General features: G+C 34.3%; 1 protein-coding gene across 1 annotated transcript in view; it reads right to left on the reverse strand.

The window, feature by feature from the left end:
* The window catches only part of LOC127840610 (uncharacterized), a 37,617-nt gene that overhangs the window by 9,251 nt on the left and 8,120 nt on the right, over positions 1-20,246 (reverse strand). The window contains exons 8-20 of the mRNA XM_052369018.1: positions 19,689-19,775; positions 18,204-18,341; positions 17,076-17,147; positions 16,217-16,371; positions 15,225-15,409; positions 14,573-14,771; positions 12,725-12,893; positions 12,385-12,477; positions 12,052-12,218; positions 9,725-9,863; positions 8,902-9,132; positions 8,544-8,711; positions 7,632-8,264 (exon numbers count right to left, since the gene is read on the reverse strand). Coding sequence (XP_052224978.1) covers positions 7,632-8,264; positions 8,544-8,711; positions 8,902-9,132; positions 9,725-9,863; positions 12,052-12,218; positions 12,385-12,477; positions 12,725-12,893; positions 14,573-14,771; positions 15,225-15,409; positions 16,217-16,371; positions 17,076-17,147; positions 18,204-18,341; positions 19,689-19,775 — 2,436 coding nt within the window. The remainder of the gene's footprint in view (positions 1-7,631; positions 8,265-8,543; positions 8,712-8,901; positions 9,133-9,724; positions 9,864-12,051; positions 12,219-12,384; positions 12,478-12,724; positions 12,894-14,572; positions 14,772-15,224; positions 15,410-16,216; positions 16,372-17,075; positions 17,148-18,203; positions 18,342-19,688; positions 19,776-20,246) is intronic.

Consider the following 20,246-nt stretch of genomic DNA (forward strand, 5'->3'; position numbering starts at 1 on the left):
AAAAATCCTCACTAGAAAGCAACTGCTATACTATCCTAATCGATTATTATAAACATGTGCGGCCAGAGAACAACGCACAAGACGTTTCGATGTCCATTAGAAGACAAATGTCTTTGATATAGCTTGAATGAGAGAGAAACCTCAAAAACCTAGAAACGTCCACTTGTTTCTTAAAACACAACAGTTATCCTTAGACAGCACGCTCGACTTTTTACCGCTTTAATAGTATAATATACATTTTCTGTAAGTCACCTTATATAATGACCGCACTTACATATGTTAAGTAAAATAACTTTCGCAATTATATAATTTATATATAAACACACTGAAAATGTAAAACTTAAAACAATAAATTTAACCTAGTCAAGAAGCTAGATCTTCAGCTATTTACCAGTTAGTTAAGCTACATGTTTTTACGTTTCAAAGCTACGTATACATGTATCTTCACACAGAATCACAGAACAATACCCTCGTAAATACTCAAACTAAAGCTATTTCATGCAAACTGTTCGTCTAGTTTTAGTTACAGCGACCTTGAATTTGAACAAAACTTGCCCCAGATGGCCCCGTAAACGATAAACTGAATTTCGTACAAAAAGTACTATAAGTGGCATAATTATGAAATATTGCAGCTGACAGTTATAGGCCCTGGTCGGTGACCCAACATGATGATCTTGAAGGTATGTTCTAAGTTTTAATTCAATATCTCTCGTTCTTATAGAGATATGCATTTTTTTGCATGCAAACTTTAAAAAGAATTACAACCTACACGCAAGCCTTAACCTATTTCAACTAATTTATTTTGTAAGTACACAAGAGGTATTGTCGGGCTGAAAGGCTGGGAAAAGTTCAAAGTCTACAAAGGGGTATTGTCGAGCTAAAAGGCTGGTAAAAGTTCAAAGTCTTTGCAGTGACTTTTTATTCAGACCGTGAACACATATGTACAATTGTATTTCAATACTTGTAGCAAAGAGATATGGAGTTGTTACAGGAAAACGAAACGCTTAATTTTGAAGTACAAACGGGCATAATTCTACGAAATTGAAGGACATACTAATTAGCCTTGGTGGGTAACCTAGCATCATGATCCAAGTAGACATATGTGAAGTTTGAACTGAATATTTTTTATACTTTAGGAAATATGTTCGTATTTCGTGCAAACGTGAACATGCCTTTCAACTTGAATATGTAAACTTTACCTGGAATTTGAAATATACAAAAGAAGAGCACAGTCCTGCTAAAACGTGTGCAAATTGTCAGGTCAGAAATAATAGCACTTGGTCAGTAACCTCAATCAATGACCCCGAATAAATATTTACGTTACTATTGAATATCCTTTGTAGACACAGTGATACGGAGAAGTTGCACGGCTACGTTAACCAACTGTCTGAGTATAAAAAGGGACCATAATTCTATTAATTTCAGGTCAAAGAACTTATTCACTAACCTCAAACAACAACCCCGAAAACACAAGTAACGTTTCAATTCAATATCTTTGGTTTAAACAGCGATATAAAGTTATGCATGTTTCCCTTTACCAGAGAATAACGCAGACGCCCACACCGACATTTTGTGAGAAGAATAGCTCGAACTGTTCAATTAAGAGTCGAGCTATAAAAGAAGAAAATTAAAATGTCATCGTTGTGATCTTAACATAGAATGGACGAGTAAAGAAATACGTCAGTAAACCAGTCAATCGGCTTATCGAAGAAGATGTTCGAACTAATGCATTAGGTACATTTCACGTGTCATGTACCAGTGAACGAGAACGTATCATACGTTTGAACATACCGGTAAGCTTCAACATAAACATCTAGACATTGCCAGAATTGCCAGCAATTATTGAGCAACTTCCATGAAAAGCCCCATCAATCAATTAGTGCGAACTAGTTTCACTTCGCCATTTATCTGTACATGTGTAATGTGTCACAATCAAATTCCATATATTATTGAAATGTAAATTGTTCTTGTTTGAATTGATGATGAAATGATGTCTTATGAAAAAGTATGGCCCGTTTACCACAACTTACCTTTACATTTGTAAACGAAGTTTAATGATATGATCGTATCAACGAATCATTGCAGTGTTAAGTGTAATCATAGTATCAGTCATATCAGCATTTACCTCTGCTGAAAGATGAACTCATAATTATGCCCTCGTTCTAAATGTCTACACCAAGTTTCAATATTGAGTCATATGTATTTTTTTATTTACATGCGACTAGCTGGATGGGCAAACTTATGACACACTTATAGCCTAATATGTGTACCAATTTTAAACCAAACAAAACCAATAAAACTGACACATTTTCAGTTTAGAATCTTTCAAATAAAGAATAAACAAAAAATGCGTTTGTGCGTTTAAAACACACAGGGTAAATGTTATTTTCCAGACGAAGAATGCGACCTATTCTAATAAGTCAAAACAGTATATTGTTTATACTTATAATCTTTATTTATTAGGTATGTTGAACAGTAAAACCTTTTTGCCATTTTTTGTTTACTATACACACGTTATTTCCAACTTAAATACAGATGTGCAATGACCGAAACTTTTAAAATCTCTTTATGTACAAGTGATTTTTTGAACATGATCAACTGTATCAAAAATGATCAAAAACCTAACCTGAAAATAGTTTAGGATCGGCAAAGAATATTACACGGCCGTAAATCACTGGCGCCAACTGTTTTGGAGATATGTACATTAAGAAATATACCAATGCTACTTCGGAGGTTGCGCTATGGACCGGACGTTTTTTTAAATACTAGAATTATTCTACAAGGAGAGTAGGTTGTATACGCTTTGTTCACATATAGCGAATTAGTTTAAACATTGGGCAGATCCAGCAAAGATTTCCTCTTCCTAGAATGTACAGAGACAAACAATCATAACACATTTGTAATCGTGACGACCTTTGTAAGTTAAAAAAGAAAAAATAATCGTGGAGTTTGTAAAACAATATCAATGATTTTGTCTGCGTGACTCGCAAATTTCAATCAAATTAAATCGCAAATGAAATCACACGATTGCTTGCAAGTTGCTGTAATCACAGCAAAACTGGCTTCTTGTTGATGTAGTAGATAACTTGTGTTTCTTCCAAAAGAGGTGAGCCAATGCCGATGATCTGGCGCTAAACAAGAGATGTCGTCAATGCACGATTTTAGATTTAAAGCCACACACCTTGAAATGAAGTACATGTTAATCAATACATATAGATGCAATTTGATAGTGTGCTAAATTGTTATTAAATATATAGCCTAGTTAGCAAGTAATTAATTATTTTGTTTGAATTTTAAAACCGAAAATAGGATTTCTATACTTATACGTCCATTTCGACAAACGCGATTATTTTTAAGTTTTAAAGCGCAAAAAAGACGGAGTTCTACCTTGTAACCACCAGATATAATTGTAATTTAGATAGATAAAATTAAATCTAGAGCCTAGTTAGCATGTAATTTATTATTTTTCAAACGGTTCCGAATTTAAAACCGAAAGTAGGATTTCTAGACGTATACGTCCATTCCGACAAACGCGATTATTTTATAAGTTTAAAGCGCAAAATAGACCGATTTCCACCTTGTAACCACCAGATATACTCTAATTGGTATATATAAAAAATGTTTCTTATTTATACTTAAATTAACTATGTCATGTGTTTCATTTCAGGGTGTGTGACTTTAATCGTCATATCTCAATAATATCATCACATTACTTAAATTTGATAGAGACTAAGAGAGTGTTCATTTGTATATGATATTGATTTATCACATAAAGTTGAACTGATACGAATAGGACTAGAAATAAAACGTTGCAACGTATTAAGCTGCTAAGCCGCAGAAAAAATGATACAATATCATTTGTAAAACAAACAAGAGCACCGCATAACGGGTGCCACGCTCGGCTGCGAAAGCTTGTCAGAATTAATTTTTTTAGAGATCGCAGTGACCTTGACCTTTGACCTATAGACCCAAAAATGGGTGTGGCGTGTACCGAAAACAGCCGAGCTAAAAATTATTAAATTGAATTACGAGGAATAGATTCGTTTGCAATAATAGTTTGAACTCAGCTCCAATAAAGTCTTTAACAGTACGTTTTAACGTCCCGATAATCAATACCCGAAATAACAAGAAACACCTTCACAAATAACGATGACGGCGTGATTTTATGCATGTAAAGTCCAATACTTGGATTCAAAATCAAAATCCGATAGTGATCAAATTATTTCTTGTTTTCCATTGTTAACAGCGTATTTCTCCAAGTGTTTCATGAATTGAATATTTTATAAAATATATTGATAAACGGATTTTTATTTACATTTATTATACATGTATACAAGTATTGTTTATCTTCTGTTCAGTGGAGGCTTTCAACAGAGGACTTAGTTAGGTTCTGTACACGGAAGCGGAACACGATTTGATCACACACAGACGCAAACGCCTTAAATTGTTACGTTTTCTCATATTAATTCTTTTAATGTGGTTGTAATCTGAAATAGACACACATTTAAATCCATCAATGCCTACTTAGTAAACTACTTGTTCTGATAAAATGTATGTCAAAACGCACGCGACTTAAATTATATATTTACTAACTTAAATAGTCAACTTACCCATGTAAGTCCCGGAATTATGAAACGTAGAAACATGAAATATGCTACTAAATAATATCTAAAACTGTGTGAACACAACATCTTCTATATGTTGAAAGCAATCGATGTCGTTAGCGATTTAATTGGATGGACATTTGTAAGTCACAGTCAAAACGTCAAAAACTTAAAAACCTCATGTCTAAACTTATAACGGTCCTCACGATACCAACTTGGTTGTGTTGTTATGTTTATGTTCATTTGTGGATGAATAAATAGTCGATGAATCGCAGTATATTGTCCGATGTTTAAACTAATGCGAATCATGTTGAAACAACCTATAAAACCTATTCACCCTGTAGAATTATTAGTGTATTAAAAAACTCAGCGCCAACTCGGAATACCAGTGGCTCATTTATTAACGCATCTAAAAGAGTTTGCGCCAATGATTAACGGCCATGATTAAGCGCGGTCGAGTTAGTGAAAATGTGACCGGAAGGGGAATCTGTGCCTTCTAATGCTACATAAAGCACCAACAATCGCTTCTATTCGTAGTCGTTTATTACTTAATTTTCAAAATAAAATCCTATGCTCTTAGTTATAAAACAAATAATTCATTTTTCTTTCATATACCTCATTCTACTTTTTCTGATCTTCCAAACGCTATTTTATCCATAATGATAAGTCATAGTCACTGACCAATCACTTGCTTAGTAGGACATTAATTAGAAACAATATTCAGAATCCTTTGATCTTTCTTTAATGTTGCTGAAATGCATATAGTATCACTTAGTATAACAGAATTGTTAAATAAAACATCTAAGGACTCCTCCAACTGTAACAATCCATATAATCTATAACAATCAATGCAATTAAGTTAAAATCAACTCATCATGTTATCAAAAGAAACCGACTAATGACATACATTAGACAATGAAATACTAACAATCTTTCAAATGTCCTAATTATGTATAAATTTAGCTATGCAATTACTTAATATGTTCGTATAACAAAAGATTATATTGATAATATAAACATAAACAATAAAAATATATTTAATTACGCTTATCGCACGCCTAAACAAACTTAAGTCCGATTAGAGTTTTTCACAAAGACAGTAACACGAACATTAAAAAATGGAACAAGGCAAAATACATTTTAAATCTTTACTTCATGAACATAATAAGTTTATTGCAAAAGGCATACAATTCGTATTCAAAATTATAATACTGCAAATAAATATATCACCTAACAAAAATAATAATATAAAAATAAGATATGGGAAAAAACTTGAATGTTTGGTATATAAAAGGACGCAAATATCTCTAGATAGATACAAACAGGTCTATAACAACATGTCACACGTGAGCAGCAAATATAGAGATATATCACAAACAAAGCATGAACATAGGTGAAAGCACAGTAGTTGTCATTAAATTAATACATTTGTACAACGATACATATCATACTTAAATTAAACGATTTATACTGCGACCCTTAATGACAGACATATGTTTTAAGCCCATGCGCCTATTAACTTAAAAACATTTATTTGGCAAAAATTGATTGTCATAGACATCTTACAGACCAAACCAACATACAAAACAAGATATCGAAAGTTTCATTTCTAAAACTATAAACAAGCGATCGCGGGTGATGCGTCCAAAAGGGATCGTTTTGGTAAATTGACAAAATTGAAAAAAGTTGTTTCAGATTCGCAAATTTTCGTTTTAGTTATGATATTTGTGAGGAAACAGCAATACTGAACATTTACCATGGTCTAATATAGCCATTATATGCTTCTTTTGACGATTTAAAAACCTGAAAATTATAAAGCGTTGCAACGCGAAACGATTGAATAATTTCGAGAGTTCTGTTGTTGTCGTTTAATTTTGTGAAACTACGAAGATTGCTTATATAAAGTTTAAAATACGTCTCTCATATATACTTGGCAGGATACCAGTAATTGGTTTTTACTCCAGGATTCCGGGGGTCACTGGTTCGAGCCCTGATGCGGGCTGCTTTTTTTTCCTTTTCTTAATTTTATTTTTGATTTTTTACTGGAGCTTTTTCGATCCAATGTTTACATTTATCATTATATAGCATTTAATGACAAACTTCAAAACATGCAAACATCTGTGAAAAGGCCCCTTTAATTAATTTCCAAAGTGCATAGGAAAAATCAACATAATTGAATGCGTTTTGTTACAATACAAATTCAAAGAAAATAATCGTTATTTACTTTCGTCGTAATTAATGTCTAATATAAGCATCAATTAGTAAACAAGAGCTGTGTTTGTGAAACAAAATACCCCCTACTGCGCCGCATAAAAGCCGCAAGGCAGCTATTGTAGAAAAAATTGACCTTGACCTTGAAGGATGACCTTGGCCTTTCACTACTCAAAATGTACAGCTCCATAAGATACACATGCAAGCCAAATATCAAGTTGATATCTTTAAAATTGCAAAAGTTGTTACCAAGGTTTACGTTTTGGGACAGACAGACAGACGCACACAATGACAGACAGGCAAAAAACAATTAACCCCCGATCGTTCGATCCGGGTGCATAAAAATACATATGAACATTACAACATGCGCATGTAACAGTAAAACTGATGTATGCTACAGACTGTGCATGACTAGCAAAATAAAATGCAATAAGAAGGGGAATTACTACACAGTTGAACAACAGGATCAACATCGCTTAAATATAAAGCAAGTACATCAGTTAACTTATACATGCTTCTCAAAAAATGGGCCCAGTACTTTAAATACAATTATCGTTTGGTCAGTGATATCGACACAACCTATTTGACATCGCAAACCAAGTATCACTGGATTTTTTTTACATCATTATGTATCGTTGCTTCTACAAACCACCCAAACATGTGCACTATAAATCATGTTCATATATCTTCAATTTACCGAGTTTTCGGCCAGAAGTTGATGAGAGATAGACAGGATAAAAACGCGTGACGGAAGGACGGACGAACGAAGCGCAAATAATTTGCTCAAAACATTTATCCAAACAAATGAACATTTTTACACTAGGTTATTTAATCGGATATCTATTACATCTCTAAGATCATCAAATGTGAAGTCGGCTATTTCACAAGGAACCTTCTTCCATACTTTGTAAGATTTCCCAGTGCCATCTGGCTTAACGACTCGAAACGCTTTCAGTGAAATCAAAGGAAAGTCCATGTACTTATACGTACAGATTGATCCTAGCTTTACCTGGCAACTGACTTTAGCGCAATACACCTGCCCTCCGTATTCTGCTCCTTCTGGTTCTACGAAATATGGAGTGTCACGCTCCAGTCTAAGTCTCTCGTCAGCTTCTGGATCAGTTATAATATGATGAGCGCCCTTGATGCATTTTATGTCGTCTGACATGCATATAAACGCACTGCAGTTTAAGCATTGAAATTCCACTTCGTTGACCATGTTTAAGCGTCTTCTCTCTTTTTCTCGGTCACGTTCTTCTTTCATTTCCGTTTGTAGCTGCAGCAGCTCGTTCTCCCAAAGATTGGCATGATCATCTATGAATGCCTGCAAGTGCGGTACAATCTTATTCATAAGCTCCTCGCAACGGCGATTCTTTTCTTCTTTATCAAGTATCCACGATCCCTCTTCCGATATCACAAGATATCGGCTGAAATCAGCCCGAGCGCGGCCTATAAAAATAACCAAAACAAAATGAACGACAAACACAACCAACGTTTAACAAGAGCAATTAAATGTGTATAATCAGGTATCATTTGAAAACAGAACCTTTCTCGCATTGTGGTTAAATCACACTTTGTCAAATGTAAGGATTTTAAATCCTTTCAAATTCCCATTTGAAATCGACTATAATTGAGTTAAACAATAATTGATGCAATACTATGTCAGTGGTGCTTGTTCATATAGATGAAATGATTTTGTTATATATAATATTTTATAGATAAATATACCTCTGGATTGAAGGCGTACAATTTCGTTGGTGACATGCTCATAACGGATCACGAGGTTACACTTCTGAATGTCAAGTCCTTCTTCTGCAACCGACGTTGCTATAATCACTCTGTGACGACCGCCTTTGAAATATTCCAGAGCATCCTTCTGTTTACATTTGGTCATACCTGAAATGGGGTTAAAACATTAACAATGGCAGACATATAAAAAAATAGCAAGGCAAGTATTATCCCTGTATCAAACCACACAAATGTGATAAATGTGGAATTGTTTACTAAGCTTGGTATGTTCCAATCAAACGTATTCATTATTCAACATTAAATTCAATTGAAATAACTAAAATTTAAAAGTATTTACCTCCTTTCGAAGTTGCAGCATTTTGACCAACAAACTCCGATGCTTGTAAGATTTTCAAATAGTCCGTCTCGTTAATCCAGCTTACCAGTGCCTTTGCAAGTTCACGGGTTTTTACAAATATGATTCCTCTAGCATTGTTGTCAGCAACGAGCACGTCTTGTAGAATTTGTCCCATTTTAACTAATTTTGGGTTTTCAGGTTCATCATCAAAGGAGTCCGAAAGCATCATTCCTTTAATTATATAATTGATCATTATTATGATGGACCGAAAAGCTCACAAGACTACTGACAGAGATAAAAGTCATACCGCTGTGAAAGGTTTGAAAATAATAGTAATTTAAAATACTTCATTTTTTACCGCATGGATTTTTGGTTGTGTATTATTTTTAACAAAGATACGTGTTTTAGGTTTTAAATTCATTTATACTGTCAAAAGGAGAGATCCACTGTGCAAATAGATATTTTGACAAATGTTATATAATATAATAATATTTAAAGATCGTCATATCAAATTTCGCATACGAATATTAACAGCATATTTTCGCTTAAGTGCGTTATTTGGATACAAAAATAACGCACTAGGAAGTTGTGCACTTCACTTTAAGAATTAAAAAGTATCGTTAATCTGTCTTGACGATTTCATAGTCATTTTATGTTATAGTAAAGTAACAGTAAAAACCGATCCCTTTCACATATGGGTGCTATTTAATTACTCCATTTAACAACATTAAGGGTGGTTTTATATCATGTGTTCATAATGCATGTCTATCGTCATTGTTTTGTTATTAGTTTCATTATCAGTATTCAAACGTGATACACATACCATCGTAGAAATTGATCAGTCTAGCGTCTGTCTCAACGTGTTCAGGCACTTCTCTGAACTCTTTCATAAAATCTTCCAATATCCTGATTGCATCCATAATTCTAGCGTCCTTATGTATCATGAGTGCTTTGTTGTAAGCCTACGAAATAGGAATATGATATGAACAATGGTGGTTGATACCCACAGGCCCTTGGATGAGAGGGATGCCTTAAGGTGAATTTGAACTTGTATAATGGTATCATATACTTTGAAAATTCGGTTTCATTCAATTAACTATTTCAGTTGTAACAAGTAACAAGGGCTGTTTGTAAAACATGCATGCCCCCCATATGGGCTGTCAGTTGTAGTGGCAGCCTTGTGTGAATACGTTTTTTGTCACTGTGACCTTGACCTTTGACCTAATGAAAGTTATCATCCGGAAACCATTTTACTATTTCGAGTGACTGTGACCTTGACCTTTGACCTAGTGACCTGAAAATCAATAGGGGTCATCTGCCAGTCATGATCAATGTACCTATGAAGTTTCATGATCCTAGGCGTAAGCATTCTTGAGTTATCATCCGGAAACCATTTTACTATCTTCGAGTCACTGTGACCTTGACCTTTGACCTAGTGACCGAACAAGAGCTGTCAGAGGACAGCGCGCTCGACTATTCGAGTGCTTGACAGTATAACGTAAGCCATCATGGGGAAATTGTTCATATTCAATAATTTATTAGACGATCTTTCAAAAATAAAAAAGGAAAAAAAAAAAATTTTTTGGGGGGGGGGGGTAGGAGGGGGTAGGGGGGGTGAGAGGGGGGTATAATGTGGGGTGAGGTAATTTATTAGATGTTTAAAAAAATCTTTTTGGGGGGTGGGGGAGTAGGGGGGGGGAGTGAGAGGGGGGTATAATGTGGGGTGTGGTAAATTATTAGATGTTAAAAAAAATTGGGGGGGGGGGTGGGAGGGTAGGGGGGTGGGGGTGAGAGGGGGGTATAATGTGGGGTGTGGTAATTTATTAGATGATTAAAAAAAAATGGGGGGGGAGGCTGGGGGGGGGAAGGGATTCTGGTAGGGGCGTGGGGTATTGTTTGGGTGGAATCCATTGTGGTATTTAGGTAAGTGTTGTTTTGTCAAAGTAATAATAAAACGTGATCATAAATAAAGAAGTTATGGCAATTTAAGCAAAATGTTCAATTATCTAAGTGTAAAAGGGGCCATAATTATGATTATGTCAAAATGCTTGATACAGTGGTCTGCTCTTGTTTATAGGTTGGGTCATGTTGGTAAACAAGTATGCAACATATAAAAGCAATATGTCAAAGGATATAGGAAATATTTGGGGTAGTACGCAAACTTTAACATAGATTTATTAATAATATGCATATTCTAAGTATAAAAGGGGCAATAATTATGCTTGATAGAGTTGTCTGCTCTTGTTTATAGGTTGGGGTGATGCTGGTAAACAAGTATGCAAAATATAAAAGCAATATGTCGAGGGACAATGAAAAAAAAAAAAATGATCTCACACTAACATGAACAAATATCCTCTATTTATTAAACATGAAATTTAAACTTATTGCATCTGTTTCTCCTGTATATAAGAAAGATATAATAGTGTATTACCTCCCCTGTCCTGCTTATATTTATATTAATCAACAAAATAAAACATTAACACAATATATAATATACAAAATATACAAAAAAATCTTATATTCTGATAATATTTTTACTGATCCACTTTATTTTATTCAAATGATGATGTTTCATTGGACTGATAATTATAGATTTAGGATTACAGACCAGTTGCTTCAGTTATATTGTTCAGAGTTCGCCCTGTTGGCCGCGTATGCGTTCTTGAGTTATCATCCAAAAACCATTTTACCATTTCGAGTCACCGTGACCTTGACCTTTGACCTAGTGACCTCAAAAACAATAGGGGTCATCTGCAAGTCATGATCAATCTACCTATAAAGTTTCATGATCCTAGGACTAAGCATTCTTGAGTTATCATCCGAAAACCATCTGGTGGACGGACATACAGACAGACAGACAGACAGACAGACAGACAGACAGACAGACAGACAGACAGACAGACAGGCAGACAGACAGACAGACAGACAGACAGACAGACAGACAGACAGACAGACAGACAGACAGACAGACAGACAGACAGACAGACAGACAGACCGACCGACATGTGCAAAACAATATACCCCCTCTTCTTCGCAGGGGGGCATAAATATTAAAACGGAATTATTCTAGCATTTAAATACTTGGGTGCAGAGACAATACGTGTTCTTTGTTTTTCTTACAATACAGGAAGCAGTGGTATATAAATTTACCTCCAAATGCCTTCGGCATGGGTTCAAAATCCTTCGAATAAGATCAACCCGAAGCCCAGGGATTGTGTTTTTTACAAATTCGGCGTTCCATTGCAAATACCTCTCCGTTCCAAAAATTCCTAACGGTATCCTGCATATGTCCATAGTTGCATGGTCCAAAATGTCACCTATGAGAGTATTCAAATGTAAACATAAAACACTTAAATTTATAATAACAGTTTGAGTAGTGCTTAAGTAACCCTGGTACATACGCAATTAATCAACAACCACTAAAATACGATGCAATAAAATATATTTCTATAATCTAATTTAAAAATTGACTGCACAACTTACATGATTCCAAAATGAGATCGTCAATTTGTTTGACAACATCCATGATAGCCTCAGCAAAGCGATCATGAGCTCTGTGTTGAACAGGTACAGGTTCTGACAACAAGAAAATACATAATAATCCATACAAGCCAAACATAAAATTAATTAAGTAATCGATCTTTAAAATGCACTTGATATTCATTTTATTACATCATCAACGTTCTTAAAAATGATACTCATAATCAAAAACAATCTAGTGTAAAGATTGCATGAGAATGGCCGTAATCTCCTTTATTATTCACATTCATTTTTGGCAACGAATGTAACTATATGCAATTATGAAGTTTCTAGGGTAGAGTACCTTCGATAGGGCAGTTTGTACGTTTCTTCAGTTCTTCTTTGTTAACTGGGTTTCTAACGGTACATAGAAACTTAGCGTCCATATTTGCCAAGATATTCTTCATGTGTTTCAAACCGGCTTCCCAGTCAGTACTTCCGCCAACACCAAGTGAAGCTGTCAAACCAACCACCTTGAAGGACAGAGCAACTTAAGTCCACGGATTCCCATATCTGGCATGATTTGTCAATATATTAGACGTATGATACATGATTTGATCATTTAAATTGAATACATATTTAGCATAGACATTAAGAAGGAGAGTATCCCTTATTTTATCAGTTTTTATTTAGCACTGTTGGTTATACCATATAGTGTACAGGCAATAGGTTGGTTGTCTTAAATATAAAAAATATTGCGAGAATAAATTTCTCTCTGGATAATGTAACTGGTGTTCCATTATTCCTCTATTTGAGCTTTTATTTACTAGAACGTTTATTTCCACATTAACTAACAGGCGAATACCATGCTTTTTTCTGCTTTAATATAACAAGGGGACTAAATATACTCAAACGCTAACCTGAAACCCTAAGGAAATAAACTCTTCTGAGCAAGACAGTTTCACAATTAAACCCCAACAAAGGTAAGGTTCCTTTTTTTTCAAATCACAATCATTTATAAAAACAATTGTATGCATGTTCTTAGCAAAATCCATGCTGAGTCTGTTACAAATGGAATTACCAAAGTCTTCAAATGAAGTAAGCCACATAATGAAAAATGCCCGGTCTCATGGCGGCAATGCTATTAAATGAACTGGAATCATATCTCAATCGACCAAAAAAATCGTAACACCAAATATTAAGACAAGTTTTATGAAGATTTGGCATATATGTGGCATCAAGGATACATAATTTGTTAAATGCGACCATGGGCCCTTTGTTTTGACATCATGTGACCCATTTAGAACTCGGTCGAGATATCAAATGTTCTGACAAGTGATCATAAAGATTTGGCAGTGAATGTGGCCTCTACAGTTTTCTAAAGCTTCTAATTTATTTTCAGCAAGTGACCAAGTTTATAATCACCAATTATATTATATCATAGAAAGAAGCATAATTATTCTTTTGGGGGTTTGTGGACTCGTGGTAATGGTATCCTGACGTTACCTTTGTCTCTGTCTCTGTTTTGTCTCTGGTTTGTCTTGCCGATCTTTCAAATCTATGGTTACTGTGCATGTTGTTTTTTTTGTTTTACGTAGTACTTATTGTTTAAGTTTTAGATTGTATTGTTTCATTTATTGTCTTGTAGTTATACACATAGGGTAGTTTTAGTGTCTTGTTGATCTTTCTTATCTAGGGTTATTGTGCATGTTTTTACGTAGTACTAATAGTATAATAGAGTAGTTTTAAAGTATAATTGAGTAGTTTTGATCGATTTCTTTTGAAACAGTGTTGCAAAATGTATTCGTATCTGCGATACGTCAAATGTTCTTATGTAAAGCGCCTTTGAACGTGCACTCTTGCATGAAAAGGGCGCTATATAAATCCGGTATAATAATAATAATAATAATAAAAGAAACGTACTGAGAAAGTTTCATGAAGATCGGGCGGTAAATGTGACAACAAGAGTGTTCACAATCTAATACTCTAACCATATTATGAAAACTGCCCTTCCACATTGGAACCGATTTTTATAAAGGACCAGAACCATTTTCGAACCCGACCGAGATATCATTTAGAGAAAGATTCTATGCAACGATGATTGGGCATAAAAATGTAATCAATTTTTATTGGTGATCATAAAAAGGTTATCACAAAAGCTCAACATAATAACATTGCACAAGTGCTATTACAATACACAAATTATCAATACCTGCGGCAATGCAGCGACATCAGTGCCGGGTTGCAGCTTCATTTCGATGTATTTCCACAGAATCTCATTGTACATGTGTTGCTTGTTCGAGTGGTGGCACTCATCAAACACGATAAGTGAGAACTGTGTAAGACTCTGAATGTGACCAGTTTTTAGGGCGTTCACCAACACTTGCGCTGTCACCACCAAAATGTCACGACTAAAAAAAAACAAAAAAAGTAAGAATTTCATTTATTCCTTATGTGGACAACAAATTCTGCGCACATTTTCCCACCGGTGTATTCAATCTGACTTAAAAAACACACACAAATTAAAAATGCCTTTTTTTCATTATGTGGACAACAAAGTCTGCGCACATTTTCCCACCGGTGTTTTCTATGTATTAAATTTACGCCAAAATTGTATAACCCAAAATACATAATAAACACCCGATGTTTAAGCATGTTTTCATATAATATTGTATACGATCGATTATGTCTATAGGTTATAACACGAATAAGGTATGCAATTCGCCCGTATTGGAACACCTACGGCAGTATTGTAATTTAAAAGTCATGGATAATAGAGACAATGAAACCAAATTTATCGAAATACGATGACAAACAAGACAAAAAAACGTAAAATGCGCGCCAAGTTCACACCAAGTTAGTACCTTGCTAGAAAGTCCCAGAGGTATTGCTGCTTCTCCCGCTGGACACTTCCGGTAAACACTTTGGTTCTATATGCAGGCAGTTTCTCCGCGAACAATTTTCCTTGCTGAAAAGCCAGTGCCTCGTTCTCAACCAGGAAGATTACTTTTGCAAGTAGAGCTTGCGCCTTTTGTCTACGGAGATGAACCTGAGGGAAAACTCAGACAGTAGACCTTTACAATGTATGGATTATTTGGTTATTCACAAAAACATTGGACTATGTTTTGTCTTGCCTGTATTTTATATTACACCGTTTAAAGTATCTTCATATTAATGTTTGCACTTAATAAGAATGATTTTTTAGTATGCCCCCCCCCCACACACACACACAGTGTGAGTCATTTGTTCGGACTAGACATTCATTCATTTCTTGGGTAATATTTAAATAATATTTACAAATTATCACTGTTTTATGTGTAACGCGCAGCACCTGTGTATTCAGCTGAACGGTCGATTCTCACACGAATAATCTGTGTCACTAGCTTACATGCTAATGATACTTTGCGAGGTCAAATAACAAAATGGGTTGTATCCTTACACAACAATAATTTTCAAGACATTTTGGGTTTGCAATACACCTTGATATAGTGACAAGTGTCGTAAAGTAATCCGTGACCAGGGCAAATCATTTTACAAATCAGCTATTTGTGTGTCTTAATATGCTTCCTTTAGAAATTGTATTGATTCAAATTATTTTAACGTTACGTCGTTTTTGATTGCTAATAAAATAAAGGTCGTCTACTAGATAAAATATTAGTTTCATGGAAACGTTCCTGCAAGTAATATGCTCCAATTTTCGCAATCATCTTGCTTACAATGAAACCGATTTTGCAAATTGACAAATGTACATAACATATGTCAGTAACATTTTTTATGACAAATAAGGTAAATAATCTTACTATGCAGCTAGATATTGTATGTATTATATTACCATATGTTTCCAATTTAAACTTACTTGCATTATACGGCTGCCCACGTAAGTTTTCCCAGAGTTTGTGGGAGCCATTATGACTACGTTTTCGCCCTCACAGCCCTCTTTTGCTAACTCCTTTTGATAATCAAACAATTCAACGTCTTTGTCTTCCTTTCCTTTATCAATCGCATCAACATCTTAAATATTAAAATATTACACGCTTATTATCGGTCAACTTCTGTTGAAAAACAAAAACATGTAAGAGCATGAAGCAAACAGTTATAAATACGTGTGAATTGTACTTTCAAGGCGTAATATATTTTTAAATTGTCCCAACAGCTATATTTGCATTCAGTATAAAATTGAATTGGTAATTCATACAACTTTGACCTTGATTATGTGTTATGTACAAAAAGTGCAACACCTGATGATGAATCTTATTGTCACTATGAGGTCTTTAATTGTTGGTAAGTAACAAATTGCCTCACAATAAGTCATCGGAATCAAACATATGGGCCTAATATCACGTACGTAGTCTGAATAACTTCTAAATTTGTCCTATTTTTAGATAAGTTTAAACATCGTGCACATCTTTGTGTCTTCAAATACCTTTTTGCGTTTTGAGTTTAACTCAACCATGCGTTTGAGCTTGAACATATGAGTCTGCTTATTGCTAATTTTTGATATTGTGAACTGATTGACATTCCCAATTCTCCGCTGAGTCAAAACTCAAAACTCGTCTTTTAGAAAAAAACCTTAAGAATATTCTTGATACCAGGCCAAACACTAAGACAAATTAATAAAACACGGATCACTGACTCGGAACAGTTAATCGAAGCATAGCATTTAGGGAATGATTGTGCATAAAAAATGAAAAACAAAAGTATCGCCAACAAAATACCCGTCTCTATGTTTATCTCTTTCGCTTCGTCATCGTCGTCTGAAGAATCAGCAATTAAGTCATTTTCTTCGTCTGCAAATATATATAAAATAATAGCCACCACGCAATCACACGTAAATTTTAAACAGGCTTAATAAACATTCAGAAACTATACGCGCGCGTGCAAAGGATTTCTAGTTAGTAATGCTTAAGAAACCTGCAGTGCCTGTTTTTCTTATAAAACTCATATTAATATAGAATCTAATTAATTTAAACGCAAAAAAATCATACATTTTTATGATAACAATTAGACGGATTTATGCTACAGCAAAGATACAAAGATGCATTTCAACATTTAGATTGGTAGCCTCTAAAAAATATTGAACGTAAAGAAAACAATATAATAGTACATAATGTATATTAGTATACTATATTACTGTTGCTATTTTATTTTCAATTATAGTGCACTTCAAGTGCATTGCAATGAGAAATGTGGAGAATGTATAATGCAAGCAAAATAAGAACACTTAAATATAGAAAAATCAGCAATATAAACCTTAACAATTGTTTTGTATTTGAACATAAAGCTTTTTTTTAAACTTTTTTTACTTATGTGTTTACGATTATTTAAAAAAAATAAAAAATTGATAGCCCAATGATTTCGCCAACAATCCAACAGAAATGTGTCAGAGGTCCTGAATTATCGCGTAATAATGTACATAATATAAAAGCTTTATGTCAAAAAAAGTTTTGGTTGGTTTTAGGATCTTGCAAATGGTCGCATAGCAAATGAGTCACATATAATCCGTAATTTATCTAATTTTCGAATAAAATATGTCACATTAAAAACAACAGCTTTGTCACATATAAAATTATGTAAATGAAAATTACGAAGATCCCGTTCAACTAGGACATCAGTAACCCTGAAGGGGACTGCTTTTTATCACACATTTCACGATAGCAATTCGAAGGATATCCGAATAAAGTACAAAAAATAAGTGTATATAATTATTATTAACTATCGGAAACGTGCATGCTACTGGCGATAAACTTCTATAGAATAAAAGAAAGAAACAACAGCAATTAAGTAAGATGGTGCCAATAATATGCGTGTGATACTAAATTGTACATGCATTTGCCAATACTGACCAGATACAACGTTTGTAATTGGAACATATATTTCTGGCAATAAACGAACGCCAGGCGGACAGACTCGCGTCGCAGCTGTCCCGTTACACTTTATTAAAAACTCTCGCTTATAACATCGAGTTGCTCCTGTATTAAGCACTGAAATACCACGAATAAATGTTTGCTCATAATAATTGTTCAGTATATCGGTACAATCGGTTATTTAAAAAAGGTCACTCCGACGATTCCATTCATGAAATCATGTTAAACATAGTGAACATGCAAATCTTGATATTGAAAAATGCATTAAAAACGATTTCCATGATACGGCTATTAGTTTTGAAACTAAGTAGTCATTTTAAGAAAGCAGTTACTTTCTGTTACCGTGCATGCAAGTGACAAATAACAATTTATGAAGCATCAACAATTTTAGTCAAATTAGTACACTGGCACTAATATCCGTTTTTATAACAATCAATCTCAGCATTGAATTTATCCATACCAGTTTCTTCACCATCAACCGCTGTATGAAACAAGAAATGTCACTGTCATGCCCGAATCGCCCCTCGCATGTAACTTTGTTTTAAGGTTTAGTTTTCAAGATATGCGAGGCCAACATTTCCATACATAATTATACAACGTGCAATCATGCTATAAATATGGAAGGAAGAGTTATAGTTCTTTTGAACTACACATCCCATCAATGAGATGTAACTAGCCATTGAGTCTTAAGAAGATATCTCTTACTTTTTAAGATATGTACCCTTCAAAAATAAAGTAAAAAATAAATCTTTAAATATGGGACCACGAGCTATGGTTGTTATGCAATGCACATCCTCTCAAAAAGATATATCGACCAATTAAGTTTAGGGTTTCGCTGCCGATCGCCATAGTTTTTAGTACTGTATGTATCTTTTTAAGTTTTCAAGGATCAGCACAAAATTATTGTACAACAATTAACACAGGGAATGATTTTGTAGAATGTGTATGTTTAAAAATAGGCATAACTTGTGTTTCTTTTTAGAACAGTTCATATGCATAAGTCACATCATGAGGAAAGTTGCTTGCACGATAAAATGATGCGTGTTGAAAAGTGTAGGACGCAGCCGGTTTTGGTCTTCAAACTAAAAGGCAGACGGACAGATATGCAGCCAACCATGGCGATTGCAGTATAACCTCTTGAATACAAAACAGCGAGTATAGATGTACATAGGTGACACCTTGAATACTTGTGCAAGCGTTTAGAGTCTAATACTCTATATGACGATTGCGTTCCAAAAACCATGTAAAAACTTGGACAACGTAGTGAACATGCGTGACGGTTCAAATGCAAAGCTATTTATTGAAAAAAATATTTTAAACCCCATTACCATATTAATACTTTTAGTTTTGATACTGAAAAAAGACTCAATATAAGAGAGCAGCCACATTCTGTAATAGTGCATGCATGTGACAATAACGACTTCCTTCTGCAACGCAATCATCTAAAATTTTAATAAAACTTACTTGGACCACTGGCACTAGTATCTCTTAACAACACTTCATCAATCTCAGCACTGAATGTGTCCAAACCATTTGCTCCACCATCAACAGCTGAAAGAAATAGGAACTATAACTGTCATGCCTGGCTTACCCCTCGCATGTCACTTTGTCAGAGAGCATTGTCAGGTCTATTTAAAGAAAGGGTTTCAACACCATGCAGGCTTCATACCATTATCATATTATAGTTAAGATATGACCTGCACAAAATTTAAGCATTAACATTCTCATAACATTGCAAATATGATTTCATGAGGTATGGTTCATAAGTACTGCATTTTCAATCATTGATATATACCTTAATATAAAGTTCGAAATTGGTACTTCTTTTAATTTTCCAAATTTTAGTATAAAAATATAAAAGACGGTAAGTCTAAAAATATGGAAGTAAGGTTTTTGGCTCTTGTGCAATTCGCATCTCTTAAATCAGATAAATCTACCTATTAAGTTCCAAGTTGATAGCTTTTAATTTTCAAGATATGCTACGGACAAAATTTCCATACAGGATTACACAAATTGCAATCA

Source organism: Dreissena polymorpha, chromosome 8 (genome assembly GCF_020536995.1).
Source record: "Dreissena polymorpha isolate Duluth1 chromosome 8, UMN_Dpol_1.0, whole genome shotgun sequence".
Lineage (NCBI taxonomy): Eukaryota > Metazoa > Mollusca > Bivalvia > Myida > Dreissenidae > Dreissena > Dreissena polymorpha.